Source organism: Cetorhinus maximus, chromosome 4 (assembly GCF_964194155.1).
Source record: "Cetorhinus maximus chromosome 4, sCetMax3.hap1.1, whole genome shotgun sequence".
Taxonomy (NCBI): Eukaryota; Metazoa; Chordata; class Chondrichthyes; order Lamniformes; family Cetorhinidae; genus Cetorhinus; species Cetorhinus maximus.
The window spans coordinates 19,325,091-19,350,445 of record NC_135882.1 but is presented as its reverse complement, the minus strand read 5'-3'; the positions used below and the strand labels follow the sequence as shown (position 1 = coordinate 19,350,445).

At 40.6% G+C, this 25,355-nt stretch overlaps 1 protein-coding gene across 7 annotated transcripts in view; it reads right to left on the bottom strand.

The window, feature by feature from the left end:
• ubr5 (ubiquitin protein ligase E3 component n-recognin 5) overlaps positions 1–25,355 on the bottom strand; it is a 150,465-nt gene that overhangs the window by 28,906 nt on the left and 96,204 nt on the right. For all 7 annotated transcript variants that reach the window (XM_078540007.1, XM_078540008.1, XM_078540012.1 and 4 more), the window contains 14 exons: positions 24,651–24,748; positions 23,131–23,276; positions 21,617–21,708; positions 18,121–18,267; positions 16,982–17,100; positions 15,069–15,195; positions 14,854–14,983; positions 14,301–14,461; positions 13,599–13,838; positions 13,362–13,485; positions 4,599–4,710; positions 4,078–4,209; positions 3,325–3,582; positions 1,271–1,539 (listed from right to left, as the gene is read on the bottom strand). In XM_078540007.1, the coding sequence (XP_078396133.1) occupies positions 1,271–1,539; positions 3,325–3,582; positions 4,078–4,209; positions 4,599–4,710; positions 13,362–13,485; positions 13,599–13,838; positions 14,301–14,461; positions 14,854–14,983; positions 15,069–15,195; positions 16,982–17,100; positions 18,121–18,267; positions 21,617–21,708; positions 23,131–23,276; positions 24,651–24,748 (2,155 nt within the window). The remainder of the gene's footprint in view (positions 1–1,270; positions 1,540–3,324; positions 3,583–4,077; positions 4,210–4,598; positions 4,711–13,361; positions 13,486–13,598; positions 13,839–14,300; positions 14,462–14,853; positions 14,984–15,068; positions 15,196–16,981; positions 17,101–18,120; positions 18,268–21,616; positions 21,709–23,130; positions 23,277–24,650; positions 24,749–25,355) is intronic.

Sequence of the window (25,355 nt, the reverse complement as noted above, 5' to 3'; positions counted from 1 at the left end):
GAAAGCAAGGTGGAGAATTAAAATGACAAGCCACTGGAAGCTCATGCTTGCTGATTAAATGGCTGTTTCCATAAAGTGGTCACCCAATCTGCGTTTGGTCTCCCCAAAGTAAAGCAGATCACAATGGGAGCAGTGAATACAGTATACTAAATTGAAAGTAGTACACAAATTCTTGTTTCACCTGGAAGGAGTGTGTTTGGGACCTTGGACAGTGAGATAGAGGAGGTAAAAGGGCAGGTGTTACATGAAAAGGTGCTATGAAAAGGGAAGGGGATGGGGTTTTGGGGCAATTAAGGAGGCTATCAAGGTGTTGCAGAATGAATGGTTCCTCTGGAATGCTGGTAGAGAATGGGAAGTCAGACACAGTCTGACAACAGGGATGTAGTAAAGACCAGATAGAGATGGAGGAGAGGTAGAGCTGGCTATCGTCAATGAATACGTGTGTGAAAATTGACCCAATGTCTATGGATGATGCTGCCAAGGAGAAGCACTTAACGAGAAATGAGTGGTGGCAGGGCAAAGACGGATCCGAGATGACAGTGCGGGAACTACGTCTGGATAAGAAAGAGTGGAACCAAGGAAGGGCAATTCCATTAGCTGCATTATATAGGAGAAGCATTGGAAGAGGATGGTGGACCATGTTAACAGCTACAGAGGTTGAGGAGGGATATTACGGTCACAGTTACTGAAAACGCTGCTGACGGCTTTGGCTAAGGTTATTTTGGTGCTGCAGGAGGACTGGAAACCTAATTGGAATGATTCAAACTGGAGAGATGGGCACAGTTGGAGATTGGCAGTGGAGGCATATGTATTTAGTCTGAGGGAGAGGTTATTGCATCTTGTTTGGAAAGGCAGGGGGACAGTAGTTAAGGAGAGGCAACCATTGCAATGTCAGCTAGCATGGAGGCTAGGGAAGTGGGTCTCCTGGACGAGGTGTGCTCTTCCATTGCATAGATGGATGAAATGGGCAGTCATGGAAGGCACTAGTGTGTAAAATTTCAAAATGTAAATAGTGAAAGAACAGGATAGGAAGACTACAAAATCAAGCAAATGAAACTGAAGAAACTGAATAGAGGCAAAGGGGAAACAATGGAATTATGAAAAACAAAACTTTGAGAGAAAAAGAGGAATACTTCATTAGTGGGTATCTGAAGATAAGGAATTAAGAAAAAAAGACTATGATTAAGATTTCACAACAAATCATTAAAAGCAAAAATGGCACTGCATATGCTTACTACTTCTATTTTATTAGCACTTAAACAGAACAAACCTGCAAGTTCATGGCATCCTGGTAAGTTATTTTCAAGGCAGCTGGTATCTGAGAGTACACCAAGTGGTTATACTTTGGGATTAAACCCATGAGGTCAGAGATCTGCCGTATGACAATACTATAGGCCCTTGCCAGGCTACTTGCTGATGTGAGGTAACTGCTGGAATTGCTGGCTTCCAGAGCTGCAGCTGCTGCAGCTGCACTAGTACTGATTGTAGCACTGCGTCGCAAGGTAGATGGATCAATATAAATTAAGCCTGCTGAGCCACCTGAAATACAGATAAAGGATCAAGACCACTGTTAAGATCACAATATATACACCAAATAAAAGTAGGCATATTTTCCCACACCTACATCTCTTTACACACAAGTTAAAGAATTAGAACCAGTTACAATAAAACAGTTTTCAGTTACAATGGGCTGAATTTTCTGGCGGGCATCAGGCTCCCAACAAAAACAAAAATAAAAATACCAGGAAAAACTCAGCAGGTCTGACAGCATCTGCAGAGAGGAATAGAGTTAACATCAGGTTCTGGTGAAGAGTCATATGGACTCGAAACGTTAACTGTGTTCCTCTCCGCAGATGCTGTCAGACCTGCTGAGTTTTTCAGGTATTTTTATTTTTGTTTTTGTTTCGGATTTCTAGCATCCGCACTTTTTCGCTTTTATCAGGTTCCCAACGTTGAGACCATATGGGGATTCCAAGCCCACGCAGGTTATCAGGGCATCCAGCAACACAACCTTTCAGGAAGTGGGCTTCTAATTGGTTGTTTCCACTTCCACTGTCCAAGGGCAACTGATGACTTCCCAAGGTGGGGGGCCCAAAGGGCCTGTAGCAGAGAACACACTGCAGCCCCACCAGGAGAGGCGGGCACTGCTGAGGCAGAATGATGATCATGAGGGCCCCTGAACAGGGAGGTGCTCTTAACCACCTTCTGTATATTTGAGAATAAAAAGGCCTACGCAGCTCGTAGGGCCATTGCTGTGGAGGGTGAACATCCCCACAGAATTGGTTTTGTCTGACATCAAAGCCTTTCATCCTGGTGGTTCCTTCATGGGGGCACAGAGCCTCTGATGGCTCCCTGCCTGCTGCTTCCAAGCGGCTGCCTCCAAAGAGCTGCTAGGCTTCAAAGTTGGGCGGCGGGGGGGCACTGCAACTGAGGGAAATGGCTGTCGTCTCTGGGAAATGATTCCCAAATGGGGCCTTCATTGGCTGCTCATCTCCATGGAGCAGGCTAGAAATTTTGTTCCCAGCCCACTCCTGGGAAAATCTCCTGGAGGCAGGAAGATGTCAGAGGATGTGTCCCAAATGGTTTCCCCTTATTTTCCTGCTGCCCATGGCTCCAAACTAGTTTCCACAGGTCCGGGAAAATTCAGCCCAATGTCATTCTAGGGGCTTTTTGAATTAGTTTCGCATGGAAATTTCAAATTAAGCCACGAATTAAAATCTTAAGCGATTGATCCCTTTGACATGATGTCATTGGGTTGTCCAAAAAGCCAATCACATTAAAGGATTTTGGCACAGCCCAAAACAGGAAACTAAAAGCAATAACATAAAACTACTTAATTTTTTTTTACATGGAGAAAATTAAAGTTTGGGACACACACATGGAGTGAAGGAAGAAGCTTAAACATTCTGAAAAGTCTTTCCAATTAATCACTTAAAATCACTCCACAATTCGAAAATTAACTTTTCATGGACAATTCTGTTGTTCATCAAATTTTATTAAGCACAGTTAAAAACCCAGTTACACCTGATTGAAGGTGTAACTTTAAGGGGTTTCAAAAGCCAATCTGGTGGAGGAAAGTTTAATTGCTCACTGATTGCCACAGTGTAGCCTGCACTGGAGCTCTGAGTAAAAAAACCGCAACTTCAAGACTTCTGCACTAATCTGTGCATGCCCACCATCCTGAGGTTGTGGTCCATTTCAAAGGGATAATAACGGCAAACACTGACAGTTCACCATCAACTCATCTTGTAAAATCCCACCCCCTTACATTTTAGAAGTTTTCTGAATTTTAAACTCAGCAAGCAATTTTCCATTAGGGCTCACCTGCAGGAGTGCTAGTGCTAGATGGAGTGGTATTAGTCGACCTTTGGTTCTGGGTGCTGCGTACAGCCCATTGCATGGAGCGTGGTGCCTGTGCTGCACTGTTTGCATGAGAACTGCTGGTGGTTCTCTCCAAAGGCTCATCCTGCAAAAATGTATCCTGTTCTTCATCATCACTCTGGCTGCTGCTACTGTCAGAATCACTGGAGTCATTGGATTGAGAGTCATCCTCTGAGAAAAATGCTGGAACACTGCTGGCACCTTGGTAATCAAAAGTTATTGCTTGTTCAGGTTAAAAAGACAAGTAACCATGCTCTGGTAATTAGGCTCAGACTGACAAGAATGCCTTATTTATACTTAGATAAAATTAACTACAATATTCATGTGAAACAGGTACTTTTCAATCTCAGTAAGGATTTCTGAAATTTAGGATTTAGATATGTCAACAACAAAGACGGCAAAAAACAATTTTTGCAGAACTTCTGGAGATACCACATTACGCGGATTAAATATGCTTCTGCACATGATGGTGATTGTTATAAAGCAGCATAAACATGAATCTTGATTAAGATATCCCATTAAAAAGTACCAGAGAGATAATGCACTTCCTACATTAAAGATTGCTTGAACAAAAAAGGTAAGAGTAAATAGCAATCAACCAGTCTCTTCCAAGTGGCCTATTTACCTAGTTAACATTACAGCAGCTGTTTTACATTTTGAATTTTAGTAATTTAAACACAATTATAATTAAATCACCTGCTTCAGACCCAGCAGTAGCTGCAGTGACAACACTCCTGCGCCCACTGGCATTGTCCTGGTTGCTATGGTTGCTCTCGCTGTCACTTTCAGTCTCTGCTGCCGCCAAGAGATCAAGTTCCATATCACTCCCTAAATTAGTCAAACAAAACAAAATTGCTCAACACAAATCATGAATGAAGCACAACACAATTATCTTGTTTTTAAGGCTGATTTTCAACCACCATTCTTTTAAAGGCCCTTAACAGCATCAAGTGCATTCACTGGTGTAGTTCACCATGAAAGCCAGCAGAAATAATTCAAGTAAGCTGGATTAACAGGAATGAATCTCAATTGAATCTCAGACATGCAAACAAAATGTCTAAAGCAAACTTCCCAGCAGGGATAACTGGAGTGTATACTGGAGAAGGAACCTTCAATAATTAGAACCTAAAAAAAGGTTACACACTTTACAGCGCATTAACAATCAGTACCAGGGCTAGATATTTATAGGCTGAGAGTATAAAGCACAAGTTCCATACCATCATCATCATGTTCATCATGTTGCCCTTCAGCTTCTGTATTTTCTTCACCCTGTTCTTCTTGCTCATCATGATGATCCTCTTCTCCAGCTACCCCCTCAACCACCTCAACCTAGAACAGTGCAAAACAAATTCTGAAAATCATAGTAATGCTAAAATTTTGCTGTTAGGTCAAGAAGCCATAAAGTCATGATGATCTGCATTCATGTTTTCAGCACCTCCCAATGTGCTTCACAGCTTGTGAATTAATTATTCAGTGTAGTCACTACCATGTAAGAAAACAAAACAGCCAGTTAACCTCTAATCAAAAAGTAGAATACTGGAGGTGCTGGAAATCTAAAATAAAAACAAAAAATGCTGGAAATGCTCAGCAGGTATGGCAGCATCTGTGGAGAGAAATAGAGTTAACATTTCAGGTCTGTGACCTTTCGTAACCTGCTACGTGTTTCCAGCATTTTCTGATTTTATTTCAGCCAGTTAACCTGTTGTAATTGAAGCTGTTAGCTACAGTAGTGTTGCTGAATACATTAGTCACTACATGTCATGTGGCTAATTAGAAATCTGGATGTGGCAAATTATGTCTGAAAGTTAATCCACAAATCAGTAAAAGTTGCTGTCATTGGGGCATGTGATCTTAAAAAGTGCATGTATGCCTGTGTACTTCAACTTATTTGTTTGCTGGTAAAGTGGTAAGCAGAGAATGTCAGTGTTTTTTGACTATGTGCTTTACCACCATTCAGTAACCAAGGAAGGTAATGTTTGTTTGCTAAATATACACATGAAGCACTTTATCCGTTTTGAATGTGTATATACACGCACAAGGTATTTTCCACTAAAATTAATAGGCAGATTTTCAAAAGTTCAAGATTAACCTTAAAAAAATCAAGGAATATTTAAAATGAAAACAAACTTGTTCCATTGTTCTTACAGATAGCTTAAGAAAGCTGAAGCTGTTAAATAGCAGCAATTGCAGAGGCATCAAAGCACCAGGATTAGACTTTAACAAAAGCTTTAAGCTATTAATAACTCCAAATTCAGGAGATGAGAGTGACATCAAGGCCACGTTCGACCAAGTGCGGCATCATGGAGCTATAGCAAAATTGAAGTCAATGGGAATCAGGTGGAAAACTCCCCACTGGTTGGAGTCATACCCAGCACAAAGGAAGATGGTTGTGGTTGTTGGAGGTCAATCATCTCAGTCCTGGGACATCGCTCCAGGAGTTTCTCAGGGTAGTGTCCTAGGCACAACCATCTTCAGCTGCTTCATCAATGACCTTCCCTCTGACCTTTATGCAATCATTGAACAACGCCACTATGTTCAGCACCATTCGTGACTCCTCAGATACTGAAGCAGTCCATGTCCAGATGCAGCAAGACCTGGACAATATCCAGGCTTGGGCTGACAAGTAACATTCATGCCACACAAGTGCTGGGCAACGACCTCCTCCAACAAGAGAGAATTCAACCATCTCCCCTTAACGTTCAAAGGCATTACCATCCCTGAACACCCCCCTATTATCAACATCCGGGGTGGGGTGGGGTGCAGGGTTAGCATTGACTAGAAACAGAACTGGACCAACCATATAAGTACTGTGGCTACAAGGACAGATCAGAGGCTGGGAATTTTGTGACAAGAAATTCACCTATCCAAAGCCTCTCCACTATCTACAAGGCACAAGCCAGGAGTGTGATGGAATACTTTCCACTTGCCTGGATGAGTGCAGCTCCAACAACACTCAAGCAGTTGACACCAGCTAGGGCAAAGCAGCCCCAAGTGATTGGCACCCCATCTGCCACATTCAAGATCCAGTCCCTCCACCGCCAACGCACAGTGGCAGCAGTGTGGATAATCTACAATATGCGCTGCAGCAACTCACAAAGCTCCTTCGACAGCACCTTCCAAATCCACAACCTCTAGCACCAAGAAGGACAAGGGCAGCAGATGCACAGGAACACCACCTGCAAGTTCCCCTCCAAGCCACACACCATCCTGGCTTGGAAATATATTGCTGTTCCTTCACTGTCGCTGGGCCAAAATCCTGGAACTCCCTCCCTAATAGCACTGTGGGGGTATCTACACTACATGGACTGCAGCGGTTCAACAAGGCAGCTCCCCACTACCTTCTCAAGGGCAATTAGGGATGGACAATAAATGCTGGCCTAGCCAGCGAGGCCCACATCCCATGAAAGAATAGATTTGAGGTTAAGAAATTTTGCAAATACAGCCCTAGCCCTAAAACAATTCTCCAAATCCATCAAATTTCTGTATTTGGGTTATTACAAGAATTTATGATAAAGTGTTTTTACTACTCTGCCATGGCTGTCACTTAACACAACTTAATATGTTTCTCAATTAGGATGCCACTTGCAATTGTCAGGAAAATATAATAATTTTCATGATGTTATTGGAATTTTTGTAAAATAGAGTAATTCTCTATTTTACAAAAATTCCAATATCATGAAAATGTTGTACGTGAGTGTGAGAGGGTGTGTGTGAGTGTGAGAGAGAGAGAGAGAACGAATGAGAGAGAGAGAACGAATGAGAGAGAGAGAACGAATGAGAGAGAGAACGAATGAGAGAGAGAGAACGAATGAGAGAGAGAGAGAACATGAGTATGAGAGGATGAGACTTAACTGAATTAAAGGCATCTGAAGGCTTTGATGTATAAGATAAGCTAGCTTTGAAATGTTAAGTAGGTAGACATAGGTGTAAAGGGAACATTTGCATTTTTAAATAAACCAGTCTAGCTTGAATTCAAAAGAGGGTGTGAAATGTTTCACCTAGCCAGAAGTTTAAAAAATGTGTTTATTTCCCCCAAAGATTATTGGTAAAATTGGTACTATGAGAGATTTTTATTATTAGAGAGGTAGTCCAAAGACATCGTGAAATAATGGAAATTTGCATTCAAATGTATAAAGGAGCGAAGGCTGTGTGTAAGGGTAGGCATTCTAAGGTCCAACAAGTGTAAAGAGCCCCCAGCATCTAAGCCTCAAGCTGCTGTCTACAAGTAACTGAAATTAAGAAAACTCACTTTGAATTGGATTGTTCAGGGTATCGTGTTCTTTGCCTGGATCTTTTAAAATTTGTGTGTCTTACTGTTGCCGTAACGAAAGTGTAACTGGGAGTTAGATTAACTAGAGGATTTAGAAGTTATCATAGTAATAATTTGTAGATCGATGTATGTACTTAAAATCATTTCTTCTATTAATAAAGGTTTAATTTAGTTTTGTAAGAAACCTATGCAACTCGATGGTCTTATTATTACTGAATTCAAGGCACGCATTTCAAAATTTATACAAATTGCAAAACAGTTGTGGCAGCTGTCTTTGTGATTTGAGCAGCTCAGCATTTACCACAAAAGTTGGGGGCTCGTTGTGGGATATATTTGAGACTCCTTGATTGGTTTGGAGTTGGTGAATCTTAAAGCTACGAGTAAGGGAAGCACTTTGAATTCAGGAGCTGGTGCGAGGTTTTTTTTTATATGAAGTGGTGAGACCGCAATATGGCTTTGGCACTTGCTAAGACTTGTCTGGGAGTTGAAGTTATAACTTTGGCTGGTTTACAAAGGTAAATAAAGCTAATTAGTGGAATTTGCAGATAAATTAAAATTAGGATTACCTGCAGGGGCAAAGAAAGCAGACATAGTTGAAGGTGTAGCACAGCATTTAAGTTGGAAGTGATATCTGACTCTAGTGAGTCACAGCTGGAGATAGTGACACTTCAGTTACAACTGAAGAAGCTTGAACTTGAACAAGTAAAGGAAATGAAAAAACTTGAGCTAGAGGCAGCAGAAAAGGGGCAGAGAAAGAAAAAGGAAAAAGAAAGGGCATTTCAAAGGGAACTGGCAGAAAGGCAGGAGAGAGAAAGAAAGCAAGAAAGGGAATTAGAAATAGCCAGGTTAGAAAAGGAGGAAAGAGAAAAAGAGAGGGGGAATTCCAGCTTAAAATGCAGGCAGTTAAAAGAGATACCAGTAGGTGAGGAAGGACTTATTTCCAGATCCGAACCCAGTGGGGAGATTTTTAAATTTGTACAAGCTCTTCCAAAATTTGAAGAAAGAGATGTGGAAGCATTCTTTATTTCATTTGAGAAAATAGCTAAACAGATGAAATGGCCACAGGAAAACTGGGCATTGTTGCTACAATCCAGGTTGGTGGGTAGAGCACATGAGGTTTATGCTTCACTGTCAGAAGAAATGTCAGTAAACTATGTTGTGGTAAAAAAAGGCTATTCTGAGTGCATATGAGTTGGTTACAAGCATCGGTGGGTAGAATAAAGGAAACCAAAAGGGTTTTTAAAATATATATAAAGAGCAAGAGAATAACTAGGGAAAGAGTAGGGCCAATTAGGAACCATAGAGGTAATGTGTGTGGGGGCTCGGAAGACGTGGGTACAGTCCTCAACGAATACTTTGCATCGGTCTTCACAATGGAAAAGGATAACGCAGGTATAGACATCAGGGTGGAGGACTGTGAAATATTAGAGGAAATTAACATAGAGAGAAAGGAGGTACTAGTGGGTTTAGAGGCCTTAAAATTGGTAAATCTGCAGGCCTGAGTGAGATGCATCCAGGCTGTTGAGAGAGGCAAGGGAAGAGATATCAGGGGCCCTGGCAGTAATTTTCAAATCCTCTCTGGCCACAGGTGAGGTGTCAGAGGACTGCTAATGTCCCATTATTAAAAAAGGGAGGACAGGACCTTGCATGTCCACAGAAGGTAGCAGGGCAGGTAGATAAGGTGGTTAAGGCGGCATATGGGGTGCTTGTATTCTATGCCTTGGCTAATAAAGGCAAGAGCAGGGAGGTTATGTTGGAACTGTAGAAAACACTGGTTAGGCCACAACTGGAGTACTGCATGCAGTTCTGGTCGCCACATTATAAGAAGGATGTGATTACACTGGAGAGAGTGCAGAGGAGATTTACCAGGATGCTGCCTGGGCTGGAGGATCTGAGCTATGAGGAAAGGTTGGATAGGCTGGGGTTGTTTTCCTTGGAGCAGCAAAAGTTGAGAGGGAATGTGATAGAGATGTATAAGATTATGAGGGGCATAGATAGGGTGGATAGGAAGGCACTTTTTCCATTAGTAGAGGGGTCAATAACCAGGGGGCATAGATTTAAGGTAAGAGGTAGAAGGCTAAGAGGGGAGTTGAGGAGAAATTTTTTCACCCACAGGGTGGTGAGAGTCTGGAACTCACTGGCAGAAAGGGTGGTTGAGTCAGAAGCTCTCGTAACATTTAAGTAGTATTTTGATATTCACTTGCGTTGCCATAGTCTTCAAGGCTATGGGCCAAGCGCTAGAAAATGGGATTAATATAGTCAGATCTTTGTTGACCAGCACAGACCTGATGGACCGAATGGCCTCCTTCTGTGCTATATATGTCCATGAGTCTATGAGAAATATTACAAAGAAAATTGTGGAAGAGTTAACTAAATTTTTTTTACAAGATATGGTTTACTTAAAGTACAATTCAATCGGGATTCAAATTTCATATCACAGCTGTTTAATGAAGTAATGAACAGTTTGGGGATAAAACAATTTATGTCAACAGCTTACCATCATGAATCACAAGGGGCTTTGGAAAGATGACATCAAACTCCAAAAAACTATGGCAAGGACATATAGTCAGGATTATCCACAGGACTGAGATAGGGGAATTCCATTCTTGTTATTTGCTATTAGGGATGCTCCTAGTGCATCGACTGGTTTTAGCCCTTTTGAACTAGTTTATGACCATGAGGTGAGAGGGCCACTGAGACTGTGTGTTTATTTTCCCCAAAGATTATTGGTAAAATTGGTACAGAGATTTTTATTATTAGAGGTAAAGTCCAAAAACATAGTGAAACTATGGGAATTTGCATTTAAAGGAGAAAATATGTATAAAGAAGCAAAGGCTATGTGTAAGTGTAGGCATTCTAAGATCTAACAAGTGTGAAAAGCCTCCAGCATCTACTAAGCCTTGAGCTGATGTCTACAAAGAACTGAAGTTAAGAAAACTCACTGAATTGTTCAGGGTTTCGTGTTTCTTTGCCTGGGTCTTTTAAAATCTGTGTGTCTTACTGTTGCCTTAACGAAAGTGTTAACTGGAAGTTAGATTAACTAGGGGATTTGGAAGTTATCATTTTAGTCATTTGTAGATTTATGTATGTACTTTAAATCATTTCTTCTATTAATAAAGGTTTAATTTTAGTTTTATAGGAAACCTACAAGACCCAGTGGTCTTATTACTACTGAATTCAAGGCACGCATCTCGAAATTTATACAAATTGCAAAACAGTTGTGGCAGTTGTTTTAAGTTTCCCGTTGGGACTTAAGCAGCTTAGCAGCTGTGCCATAACACAATACTGAAGCATGAAGTTTAACTTTGCCGTTACTTCGGCTTTTTACTCCTCTCTTTTCAAAATTTTGCAACACATGACCTGTGAACTCTTTCCCTCCTTGACTACCTTCAACAAGAAACCGTTAGGAATTATGGGCAAAGTAATATTCAAATAAAACAGCTTATAATTCACTTCAAATTATTTTCTCTTATTACCTCAACTAAAGATAAAAGCTTCCCAATCAGGAATGAATTACTCATTTAATTTACAATTTGAAAATACAGCAATTCACTGACCCACTTTTCCAGAACTGCTTCAGCCAATACAGGGTTGCAGGGAGTCGGAGCCTATCCCGACAGGCAATGAGCGCCAGGCGGGCCACACCCAGGACAGGATGCCAGTCCATCACAGGGCACATACACAGACAGACATACATACACTGGGGGACAATTTACCATTAGCCAATCCACCTAACCAGCACATCTTTGCATGGTGGGAGGAAACCCAAACGGAAACAGGGAGGATGTGCAAACTCCATGCAGACAGACACCCGAGGTCAGGGTCAAACCCGGGTCCCTGGAGCTGTGAGGCAGCAGTGCTAACCACTGCGTCACTGTGCCGCCCAGAATACAGTAAATCAATATACAAAAACAATTGTTTATAGCCACTAGGAGCCTGAAATCTCATGGATGTCAATAGGTTTTAAGGCAATTATTTTAGCTGTATATCAGGTATTGAAGGGCCCAGAAAGTAATCAAAAAGGAAGCAGCAAATTGTGGCTTTAACGATGTTGATTGAGAATTTGTACAAATGGGGTAATCCTATTTACAATGCTTTCATCACACATCATAATGGCCTCATGAATAAGTTGGAAGATATGTAGCTGTAAGGCTAAATTATAGAATTGTTACAGTGCAGGAGGCTGTTCAGCCCATCGTGTCTGCACCGGCTCTTCGAATGACCAATTGACTTGGAGCCATTCTCCTGCCTTCTCCCTGTAATCCTGTACATTCCTTCTTTTTAAGATAACAGCATGCTTCAGTTGAACCTGCCTACACCACACTCGAGCAGTGCATTCCAGACCTTAATCACTTGATGTTGTTTCTTTTGTTCTCGATCCTCCCACGGGTGGAAACAGTTTCTATCTATGTACTCTGTCCAAACCCCTCATGATTTTGAATGCCTCTATCAAATCTCCTCTCAGCCTTCTCTTCTCCAAGAGAACCAGTCCTAACGTCTCCAGTCTATCTTAATAACCGAAGTTTCTCGCTCCTGATCCATTCTCGTGAATTTTTTTTCTGTAATCTCTGCAATATCTTCACACCTTTCCTAAAGTGCGATGCCCAGAACTGGACACAATAGTTTGGCTTCAGGCAGAATAGAGTCTTATACAAGTTCAACAAAACCTCCTTGCTCTTGCACTCAATGCCCCTGTTAATAAAGCTTAGGGTACTGTATGCTTTACTAACTGCTGTCTCACCCTGTCCTGCCAACTTCAATGACTTATTCACATGTACACTCAAGTCCCTCGCTCTTGCACCCCCTTTAGAGTTGTACCCTTTATTTTATATTGTCTCTCCACGTTCTTCCTACCAAAATGAATCACTTCACAATTCTCTGCATTGAACTTTATCTGTCACCTGTCTGCCCATTCCACCAACTTGACTTTGACCTTTTGAAGTTCCATACTATCCTCCTCAGTTCGCAATGCTTCCAACTTTTGTATCATTGGCAAATTTTTAAATTGTGCCCTGTACACCAAGGCCTAGGTCATTAATGTATATCAGAAAAAGCAGGGGTCCCAACACTGACTCTCAGGGGAACTCCACTATAAACGGTCCTCAAGCTCAAAAAACATCCATTAACCAATACTCTGTTTCCTGTTATTCAGCCAGTTTCATATCCATGTTGCTACTAACCCTTTTATTCCATGATCTACAATTTTTCTCACTAGACTGTTATACAGCACTGCATCAAGTGCCTTTTGGAAGTCCAGGTGCACCACATCAACAGCATTGTCCCCATCAACCCTCTGTTACCTCTTCAAAAACCTCCAGCAAGTTTGTTAAACTTGTTAAATGAATCTTGGGTGTTTTTTTTCCAGGATATGGTCTCCAGCTCCAAAGACTGTGTACGTGTACGGGATTAGAAATTCCCAGAACCCTCTTATCTCAAAGTGAGTATCTATTATCACCCAGCCTAATTGAAGTCTACATCAAAAATGTGTTGAATGATGTTACAAGGCACAAATTCAAGAGTCTATTTGGGGAATTTTGGATGTTTCTCAGTATATTTTGTTTGAAGTCTCAAACATGATGGGCCTGAACTAAACAAGGTGATAGAAATGGCTCTGAAAATAAAAAAAATTAAAAATCTGCAACATTTGGCAGGGCTTAGTTTACCATACATTCTTATGTGACCAAAAAAATTATGTACCAAATAGGCTTACCTCTTCCACATCCGCTGTCACAATATCATCTTGCTCCTCATCTCTGCCACGAACAGGTTGTGACTGGCTGATGTGTCTCTGTTGAGGATTACGAATGATGTACGAAGACTGTGACTGGCTAGAACTGCAAAAGAGGATGGATTTACTAGAACACAAATTCGTCTCCGGCCAGCTGAAATCACTTAACTGAAAAATCAATGGCTTAATCAACAAAAAAAAATGACATTTGTGAGTTACCTGCTGGATTGATCGGAGGACTGCCTTGGAGGAAGCGGCTCTACCGAGAACAATTCTTCACTGCCTTGCATAGCATCTAGGCTGGTGCTTGCCAATGTAAAGGGAGCTGTTGGGCGTGCAATGCCCATTCTAACAGGAACAATGAGCGATTCTGCTACATTACAGAGCTCCTCCACAGCATAGGGTAACAGAGCCTGGAATACCCGCTTGCATTTTCCAATTGGTTGAGGTACAAAATTGCTAAAAGAATGGGAAACAATTGTTGCAACAGCAGAAATTTTTTAGGTAGCATATACCCTCTGTAAACTCAGTTGTAAAGACAATCCAACAGTTACTTAAATTTTCTCAAAAACATATAAGACTTGTGATACATGTCCTACAACGCAAGTCTTTTACATCAATGAATAACCAAATAAAGGGACACGCATTGATTCTACCAGGATAAAATTATCTTAACAAAATATTAAGGTATAAGTTAGCAGTAAATTGGGCAAGTAGTAAGTAGGCTAGGCCAAATAAACAGACCCTTTAGTGCAGCAAGATTATTGTTACAATGCTTTTTTCCCCCTGAAATGCACATATAACTAGGCAAAAGTTCTAAACACATTTTTGAGAATTGGGTAAATCAGAAGATGCATAATTTCAAGCTACAAGATACATGAAAAGGTTATCACTATTTCTGTAGATAAATATTTTCCTTACTTTTTTTTCTTTGATGAAGCCATTTCTACACTAAGTATGACAAACACTCTCGCTACCGAGCGTAGAAATCTCATGGTGACGGAGATGGCTTCTTCTCGGCGCCCTGGAGTATATTTATTCTGTAGCTCCTTCACCAGTGTTCCAAGTAAAGTATCCAAAAGCTTCAAAATATTTTTAAAAATATTAAGTGCAATACAATGTCTGTCTACACTGTTAATTCACACTTGAAAGCACTATGAAGGAAAAGCAAGAAAGCAGATCTGTCCATTGATAAGGTGACATTTAACAGAATTTGATACAGTAAAGCAGTTTACATCACCACCCAGGAGTACCCTAATCAGCAGAATTTTCCAAAGTCAAAAATATAGTACCCCAATATACTTGCGTATAAAAGTACTCCATATATGACCCCAATTAAACACCTGGCACAAAGTTAATTGGGCTCATCTTGAGTGAACATTATTACACTGTTGCTCTGAAATTAATTAACCTACAGCTACCTGTCCTGTGCTAAATACTGTACACACTGCTAGACCTTCAAAGAGATGCTTACCAAAATGTCAGCTGTACACTTTACAATGAGACAGTGTGTAAAACAGTCTAGCCGGATTGTGCCACTTTGTTGAGATAGGTATACCTGCTCTTCTGGCAGCAGATGAGCTATCCGACTGCTTGCACTAAGCCTAAAAAATAGTAAAAGAAAATCTTTTTTTCTTTGCTTTCACACTGTATACAATGCACTGACAAGTAACTTGTGTAACTACTTACGGGTCCTTGCTTTCCTGTGATCCAAACATTATCATAGATTTCAATGCATTCCAGTCCTGAAGGACACGCTCCAAAGCCAACTGGGCAAATCTAGGAGGCTCCAAATCATGATCAGGCATATCAGAATCTGAGGGGGTAATAGAGCAAATGTAACGTAATGGATTTTACATTGCTATTAGTAATACACATCCACTCACAACCAATAAAACCCGACCAATGGGCAGTAATACCCTAGTCACTTAAGACGGTCACAAAGTTTGAGCTGGTTGCACGGCTTCAATCATGTACTCAAACCATAAAAGCAGAAGCAGCACGGAATTAAAATTTGGTCCATTGTTGACACTGCACCATCACTCAAAACAATCAAATATTAACGTTTATTTTAAGTGGTGGCTTTTTGGACTACATCCATACAAGCTACTTAAAATTTGATAGCTGAAGTAAGTTGATACCGAATTCCTGTCCTCTGTTTCAAAAGTAATTGAGAGAATTCTGCAGCTGTGACATTAAAAGCAAGCATTTGTGCAGCTCCCATGTGCAGGACGATGTTACAGAACACTTTCAAGTAGCAGCAGTGTTCAACTGTTCCCTTTACTTGACAATATCATATCACAACTCCATTGAGCTTTCATTTGCACCAGGGAGAATGAATACAACAATTGACATTTTTACTTGGATACTGTACAGATATAGTGGCAGATTTATTTACACAAGACCAACATCTGGAGAGAGAGGAGAAAGCAATGGCAACAATTCCACATCTAAACTTAATGTCTTTCCAGCTCTCTGATCCTTCTTTTAAAGGCCTTTAACCCTTCAAAATCCACCTGAGCAAGTTTTTGTTCACCCTTCCTATTTTGTTGCACTATAGCTTGGCAACTATTTTTGCTTGATTGTGCATCTGAAGTGTGTGGGACATGAGAGAGTCTGCCTGGCAATTTTCCTTGAAGAACTAGAAGTGCTGAGCAGCTACGAACCTGCTTTCTGAATATACATCTTAAAGTAGCTAGAGGCACGCAACGAACAACCTGAGTAATACACTGCACTACTTAATAATGCAGGATGTTAAATTGTGTGGGCACAGCAGCATTAACATGGACCTGCTTGCAGGGAAATGATAACTGGAATGTAACGCGAGTATAACATTTAAAATGAGGCCAAAACATGCAATTTTTGAGGGATTAGAAACAAATGTAAATTTCTTTTCTGCTCTTGCTCCATTCTGTAGCTTTGTTTGCAAGCTGATAATTCAGAATCACATATCCAACAGTGGTTGAAAAGGCATTTCCAAAGCTTTAGAAGGTAGCTGGAAATTGGTAGCGAATGCTACTTAGGTTGCAGATAATTATTATTTACTGACAATTAGTTGTTTATTTGCATATGTAATTATCAGACAGTACTAGATTATCTGGTCAGAAATACCTCCCAAATGGAAATAAAGGAACATGAGTGCCAGTTAGCTTCATGGAGATAGTCAACTAGTTTCCGCCAAATTTAAACAGCTTCAAAAGAAACAATTTCTCCACGAAGAAACTTCTCTCAATGCTAAGGTAAAATTTGAGCAGTGCAAAGAATAATTTATATTGACAAGAGTTCTTCCCCTTTAACCTTGCAAATAAAGGATGTTTGACCCCCCTCCCCACAATTTTATTTTACCTCCCCTTCTACTTTCTTATGACAACCTAAGATGATGTAAATGAGATCTTTTACCAAATTTTCAAATGGAATCTAGAATAGTCATCTACAAACCCCAAACTAGAAAAAAAACTTCAACCTGCTCACTGGATCTTTGTGACTTTTAACTTCATACATTTAATCTCCATAATTTTATATGCAGTACCGAGAGAAGACTACAGAAATCTCACACATTTGTACTTCAATTCTCAAAGAAGTGGCCCATAAATTGTACAAACCATCAACATTTGCAGTCTTGCGGTTTCTATCCTCCCTTATCCGAGGTGGCCGATACTGGCAGTGCTCCACAGTTTGCCTAGCAACTGTCTGCACTAAAAAGAGCAACAAGTGTTCACCCCTGAAAAGATTTAAACATAGATGAAAAAATTGTGAAATGTAGAAGAGATTTGCATGTGATGCGGCAGCAATCTTTTAGTGCACCAATTTGAAAAAAACTGGTGATAAGGCGGCTGCCACAGCATTACTTTAAGAGGAAGGGTTAATAGAGTTAGTTGTACTTTTCTTTATGTTCTTTTCATCCATTTATCTTTAGTCCCGACTAGTCATTCACAAAACTATGTTTAAAGGCTTTGCCCCACAGTTGTGAAGAAAGTACACACGATTTTGTGTTTAAAGGAACTATGTTAGTGGAATTTACTGCTCAATTCAGCATCTGATAATTGTGTGTCCTTCAGACCAGTAGCAACCGTGCTTCATAATTATTTCATCAGGACTAGAATTTAAGTTACTGAGCTGCTAGCATCTACATCAGAGTGGACCGATGACTACACAAGAGTCAAAAGGCTCAGGTTTGTTAGCTCTGCAAGTTCTAGAGAATCCAGACACACTTTCCCTAAGCCAATTAAAAGTTTGGATTGCATTTACAACTGATCTCATGCTGTGCTTGATGCTATAGTTCTTACAGGAAACAAAATTAGGGATCCCTGTGGAACACCAACATTCTTGCAATCATCTTCCAGCAAATCATTCAACCCTTATGTGAAGCTTCACAATTCTGGACATCATGCAAAAGCATGCAAAATAAAAACAGTGAGCAAGTTCCTGACATACAATCTTTAAAGCTAAAAGCCAGAGTTAAAAGGTGATTTAATCAGCAAAGATAATCCTGAGGCTAGATCTTGGCTGATCGATACAGCAATGCATAACACTTCACTCAAACAAAAAGTTGTATCTTCCATACTTCAGGTGATTCCAAAATCATAAATACAAATCTTATTTTTCTGTTATCACCATGATGTAGCTCAACCACACAAATTATTGCAAATACTATGATGTAGCTCATTACACAAATTCTATTCTTAGTAATTTCTGCCACTTGGTTTAGATCTAGTTGTATTGCTTCCTTCTAAATACTTACCTGCTATTTGGCAAAGTCACAAGATTGGTCGTAGTAAGAAGCCTATAGAGCAAATCAAGACGAGCAGATTTCTGTCCTGCAATCAATGTTTTACACTTGCACTTCTCCCAGCAGTCACAATATGCAGTAGGAGACGTCCTTTTCAGCCTGAAGAGAGTTCCACATAACAAATTTATAGGATTTTATGTTCGAGTGATTCTGAATCCTAGAAAAGCACTAAACTGGTGGTACAAATGATAAATCTGAAAGAAGTTGTTTAGCAAGTCTGCAGATATTACTGCCAAAGACAAAGTTAGCACTGACATAGGGAGAGAATTGAAGAACCAATAGCTGCATCGAAAACAGCATGACTTCGGGACAGAGAGTGGTTAAAACAGCAAGACTTCAAGGAGAGTTCGGAAAGAAAAATCAAGATGTGAGATCACAGGGAAGCAGGTAGATATTTGGCGGTGAGTATTTTCTAAGCTAGGAAATTTTAATCAGGGTAAGTAGAACCTTAATTCAAATAAGAATATAAGCACAGGCGGGACTACAGACATTATACATAAGTAAAATAATTTATTAGTTAATTAAAATGCTATAAAGATAGCAGGGCAGGTGATGTTTTGCAGCTGCAGTATGTGGGCAGTTATGGCAACCATGTCTGCAGTAAGGATCTGCAGCGAGAGGAACTTAAGCTCAGAGTTTGAGTCTTAGCTTTAGACACAGATGCAACCGAGAGGGGCAAGTTACCTGGACACTGTTGCAGACGGTAGTCACACCCCTTGGGCTAAATCAGAAGACCCTATCCTATGGTCAGGGACAGGAGAGTGTGACTGCAAGTGAGGCAGGTATGGGGGACTGAAGGTAGAAATGGAGGAGCCTTCTTACCCTTGGCAACTGTCCAACAGGCTCCAGGTTCTTGCAGCCTGTATGGTCAAAAGCAAGGGCCGCAGGCTGGATGAGCAAACTGACCATGGTACTCTTGTTACAGGAAGCCATTCAAGCGGTGGAAGTAAATAGCAATGTAGTGTTAGTAGGGGACAGTATAATCAATGGGGTCGACACAGATCTCTGTAGCCGAGAACAATAGTCCAGAAGGTTGTGTTGCTTGCCCGGTGCTGAGTTTGAGACATTTACTCTGGGCTGGAGAGGAACTTGCAATGGGAAGGGGAGGATCCATTTATCACAGTCCACGTTGGTACCGACAACATAGAGAGGACTAGGAAAGAGATTCTGCTTAGGGTATATGAGCAGTTGGGGCCAAATTCAAAAGCATAACCTCAAAAGGTGATAATCTCTAGATTATTATCTGAGCCACAAGCAAACTAGCATAGGGTAAATGAGATTAGAGTGTCGAAGGCATAGCTCAAAGATCGGTGTGGAAGAAATGGTTAATTTATGGGACACTGGCACCCATGCTAGCGTAATTGGGAGCTGTACCGTTGGGATGGTCTTCACCTGAACTGTGCTGGGACCAGTGTTCTGGCAACCAAAATGGTAGGGAAGGCTTTAAACTAAATAGTGGGGGCGGAGGATCAATCGAGAGAAGATGTGATAAACTAAAATGAGTGAACAAGGCAAGAGGGCAAGGTTACAGTAAGGATAATGATAATCAGAGCACGGCAGGAAGGGACAGAGCATACAACCGCAGGAGTGCGCCACCAGATAACTCCAGAGGTTGCGAAAATAGCAAAAAAGACAGAACTAAAGGCTCTCTATCTTAAAACACAGCATTCAGATCAAAATGGGTGAATTGTCAGCTCAAGTAGAAGTATGTATGTATGATCTGAGCTATTTAAGAAACATGGCTGCAAGATGCCAAAGACTGGGACCTGAATATTCAAGGGTACATGACATTTCGAAAGGACAGGAAGTTAGGAAAAGGTGGTGGGGTAGATCTGTTAATTAAGGGTGGCATTAGCACAGTAGTAAGAGATGACCTTAGTTCTAAAGGCCAAGATGTAGAATTAGTTTGGGTAGAGATAAGAAATAGCAAAGGCAAGAAGTCACTTGTGGAGTAGTTTATAGGTTCCCTAATAGTAACTACACTGAAGGATAGAGTATACAGGAAGAAATGATGGGGGCGTGAGAGAAACATACAGCGATAATCATGGATGAGTTTAATCTATATATAGATTGAACGAATCAGACTGCCAAAGGTAGCCTGGAAGATGAGTTCATAGTGTGTTTTGGGACAGTTTCTAGAAAGTTGTTTTAGAACCAACCAGAGAGCAGGCTATTCTGGACCTGGTAATGCACAATGAGACAGGATTAATTAATGACCTCATAGTAAAGGAGCCCCTAGTGATCATAACACAACTGAATTTTGCATTCAATTTGAGAGAGAAGACTGGAAGACTAAGAATAATGCTTTAAACTTAAAGATAATTATAAGGTGAAGATGACAGAGCTGGCTAAAGTGAAATGGGAAATTAGGTTCAGGGGTAGGTCAGTAGAGATTTTAGGGAAAATGTGAACTTGTCCACTTTGGCAGAACAGAAAACCAGCATATTGTTTAAGTAGAGCGAGAGACCGCAGAACTCTACGATAGAGAGATCTGGGTTCCGTTATATGAATCACATATAGGAAGTTTTGCTACACTTGAGACCACATCTGGGAGTACTGTGTATAGTTTTGGTGGTCTTATTTAAGCAAGGATATAATTGCATTAAAAGCAGTGCAGAGAAAATTCACTTGGCTGATTCCTGGATGAAGGGGTTGTCTTGTGAGGAAAGGATGGACATGTTGGGCCTGCTCCATTGGAGTATAGCAGAATGAGAGGTGATCTTATTGAAACATAAGATTCTGAGGGACCTTGACAGGGTGGGTGCCAAAAGGGCGAGATTAGAACAAGGGTACAGTTTAAAAATAAGGGGTCTCCCATTTAAGATGGAGAGGAGGATAGTTTTTTTCTCTCAGAGGGTCATTATTCGTGAAATTCTCTTCCCCAGAGAGCAGTGGGAGCAGGGTCATTAAATATTTTTTAAGGCTGAGTTAGATAGATTCTTTACTGACAAGGGAGATGGGGGGATAAACAAGAAAAGAGGCGCCACAATCAGATCAGCCATGATTTTATCAAACAGTAGGGCAAGCTCAAGGAGTCAAACAGCACACTCCTGTTCCAAATTCACAGGTGCATATTACTGAATAACATACAAATCCATGTTCATGATTTCCCATATGGCAAGATGTTGATCTTGGCCACGTTTGATATTGAAAACTACAGGCAGGTCAGCTCAAATTGTTTGTGTGTTTCCACATAGCTGGTTACACAGCATTCCTGGGAGACACATGGCAGCAGATTGCTCGCCTGTTCTCTTAGCTGGGTTGGTATTTGGGAGATTAAGAAAGGTGGAAAGGAAATTAGCTTAAAATACGCAATAATTGTTCTCAACATATAATTTGCTTTGAAATCTGTTTTGATCATTTTTAAGAAGTGTACAAGTATTTAAACAATTGCTTTGGTTTAAATCAATGCAATATTCGGGCAATTTAAAATGGTACAGTTACTCACTTGCAGTCATGCCCTTTGTGACATACTCTTGCACACTCGGTACAGCAGCAGAGAGACTCCAGCAATCCACATGTCCGACATTCAAAAATATCCTACCAAAATTTGGCATAAAACTTCAGTACATACAGTCTATACCAATTGATATTAATATACTATATTATTTTACACTGTCCCCTGCCAATGCAATATGGCCACCGATAACTGTCTGTGCATGTGCACTGGTCCACACATGCACTTACATACAATGGCGTCACTGCTGGAGCCTGCAGCCTGGAACTCAGAATGGCAGAAGGGGGAAGAATGAGGAGAAGCAATATAGTTAACACTCTCAGCAATCGACAATCCACTTACATTACTGGGATAGAGAGAGAGAGTTCTGAAGAACTGGCTAACATGAAAGCAGTAAAATCTGTCTAGGAAAAGATTTTACTTTCCTGTCTGCAAATCCTTCCCTTCTAACCCTCTGTAAAAGGAATTTCAAAAATCCACCAGTCAGTCCAGGATAGAAATTCACAACATTCTCTCCTCTTGCTGCCAGGGACAGTGATGACCAAGAATGAGCCCTGCTGCACACTGCCCCCGATGAAGTTGGCGGCCGCTAATCCTGGCCCTACCATCAGCATACAACTGCGCATGCACGGTGTTGGCAGCAAGCGCAACCATTATTTTATTAAGAAACTTAGGAAGCTTCCTGAACTATGAGCCCAAGGTAAAGTCAGTACAACAGAAGACAAACAGCAACTTGCTTTTATATAGATATTTTCAGTTACAGTGCCAATTGTTCACTGCATGAGCATAAAGAGTGACACTGTGCCAAAGGAGGAAACAATTACAACAGGTCACCAAACACTTGGTCAAACTGAGAAGGGGCAGCGCGAGCGAGGATGAACAGCAGAGGGTGAGGGCAGCAAAGGGGAGAAGATCCTTGGGAGGGAATTCCAGAATTTAAGGCCTCGATGGCTGAAGGCACAGCCACCAATGGTGAGACGAAGGAAGTGGTAGGTGCACGAGAGGCTATAATTTGAGGATCAGAGGATTCTATGGTCTAGGCAAGAAAAATCAGTGACTGTGGATTGTCAGGGGTGGGGGAGGACAGACCCCTCTACAGGTTTGAGGGGTTAGGAATGAATGAGTTAGAATATACAAGAACATTTATAAAAGGGTATTTCATTTTCAATTTATTTAGAGCTGACCATCGACATTTTCAGAGGTCAACTTCCATACAAAGGATGCAGCACTGCACAACCAGGGGAAATCAGTGGAGCATGGTCATTGAGAATTTGGTACTTGGGAGTTCATCCCCCACCTATCTGCTCATTTGTTTATGGAGTTTGAACTAATGAAGACGACAATGATGTGACAAAAAAAAAAGAGGATTAGACTATGTTTGAAATAAAACTACATACACATGGTATGTAAGGCATATCTAACTGTTGACTGGCAGCCAAAGTCATTTGAACTCTGACTTCAACTAGATCTATTCACATAAAATTAGGTTTATCTGTTCCAAATACCTGGTTAATGTGCTCTGCTCCAGTCCAGGTAAAACTGCAAGTATCATTGCAGCACAAAACATACAATGGAGAATCATCTGGATTAGTACCAGGTGGACAAATCATGCTCATAAACACATCTTCTTCCTTTTCACTCGAGACATCGCCTAAGGAGGAAAAAATTGCCGTTTATAATTTGTAATGAATTCACTGGAAAGTCCCAAACCATAAAACAGCTAGAGATGGGGACAAAACAAAAGGATTTTTAAAAAGAGTTGAGCCCGATGTTTGCCAATGTAAAATCAACAATACACATTCAAGGCAAATTTGTGACACTTAACCAAGTGAACTCTGGATTACAATGAGTCAGAAGCATTTTTAAAAAGAAACAAAGAGCAGCTTAAGCAACATAATTCCAGCTGTCAGTTCTGCACTGTGTGCTCCCTGCACTATCATGGAGGCAAGCAGTTGAGTCGTCCCCTGGTTTCTGCAGTTCTTCAGCCAACTAAAATTGGTTCATGAGCTATTTATTTCCTCCCTTAAATAGAAACTAGAAGAACTTAGCTGATGCTGGATTTTAAGAACGCAAACACTTGGACTAGTATTCAGAACTGAACAGAATTAGGTTTAAAAAAATGAATTAAGGCACTCACCGACCAAGATAGGTACTGTCAGCTAATGCTTTGCAGAACAAAGCTTTGGTTGTGACAGTAATCTTGCAATTGTTTCTTAGCTGAAGAAGAGAGTCTGATTTACTATGCTTGCTTAGATGTAGACTCTGAATTACAAATATGGAACAGTCCCATGGGTTTGCAAAGCTTTTTAATGTTAAAGGGTGGCTTCCATCGGTTCCCCAAAAAGGATAACTCCACCAACTTGATCCTTCCTTGCCTCATCAATTTGACACTTCTGGCTCTCCTAGTCCCAGGCAGTCTTAAAATACGCTTCAAAAAAAAAAGATTCCCAGAAAAGATAAGGGAGGACTAAGAAGACTTGCTACCCCTAGAAAATATACATATCTAAGCTGAGGTTATGACTTGCATGACTTTAAATCCAAATCCATTGGAAATCTAACTGCTGCAATAAAGACATGTATTTTGCCCTTGCCTCGAGCTTTTATTTCTTTGTACTTAACAGAAATGTAAACAAAGAGACTTCACTGGTTAAAATAGTAGAAGGGGTCTTTAAATGATTTCATAAACCTTAGAAACAATTTCAACTAGAACTTGAGGTTTCCCCTTTGGAAAAGCCTGGTCCAGGTACCAGATATGAAAAAGACCAAGATTTTTGTTGCTTGAAGTGTGACAGTTCGACACGATTTTATACAGCAAGATCAATATTTGTGACTTGGTCAAATCTTGTTCTTAAAGTCCAGTGCATGTACACGTAAAGATTAAGCACTTGTACACAGCAAAGACTCAAATGTAAAAAAGGCTATGAAAAACAATGCATCCAAGCAATCTGAATTGAGCAGAAAACGAAGGCAAATTCTGAAACACTCGTGATGCCATACATTTTTTCAAGATGACAAAACAGATTACCTTTGGCTATTTTCTGAGCAGTTTCTAGAATAGTAATTGCAGCTGGATAAGCTCTTCCACCAACAGCTAGCATAAAAGGAGTCATTCCTCTTGCATCCCTGAAAATGGAGAGTCAAGATTGCGATATACAATTTAAAGCAAAATATACTTGATACAAAAATGCATAATCTAAAATTTTACTACTCCGACACAAATTATTACCCTTTGCAAGCAGTGGCAATTATTCACTGCAGTACTGCCTTGACAAAAGAGAGGGGAAAAAAACATTGTCTTTATAACTGTTATCTTGCCTTGCTGAAAAATGCATGAGTTAAAGTGGGGCAAGTTTAAAATTGGGCTCTTATGACACCTTCCCAGGTCCCCATCTGCCACTACCGCTCCTTCTATTGTTTAGCCAATAATTCATGACTATTTGGGAATCTGAAGCCACAGACAGCTATGGAACTATATCCTGTTTCTGCTTCCAGAGGCTACACTACACTACCATACCATAAAAGGAAAAGTATTCACACATCTGGAGTCAAAGATGAAATCACCACTACCTCAGATCCTCAGGTGTGTCATTTCAAGGCTGTACTGGAACCTTTGGCTGTCTGCTTATGCCAGTTTCTACAATACTGGCATGTAAGATGCACACTCATTCTGGGAGCAGGAAATGTTCAAGATTTTTGAACAGGTACTTCTTGAATCTATCCTTCAGTATAA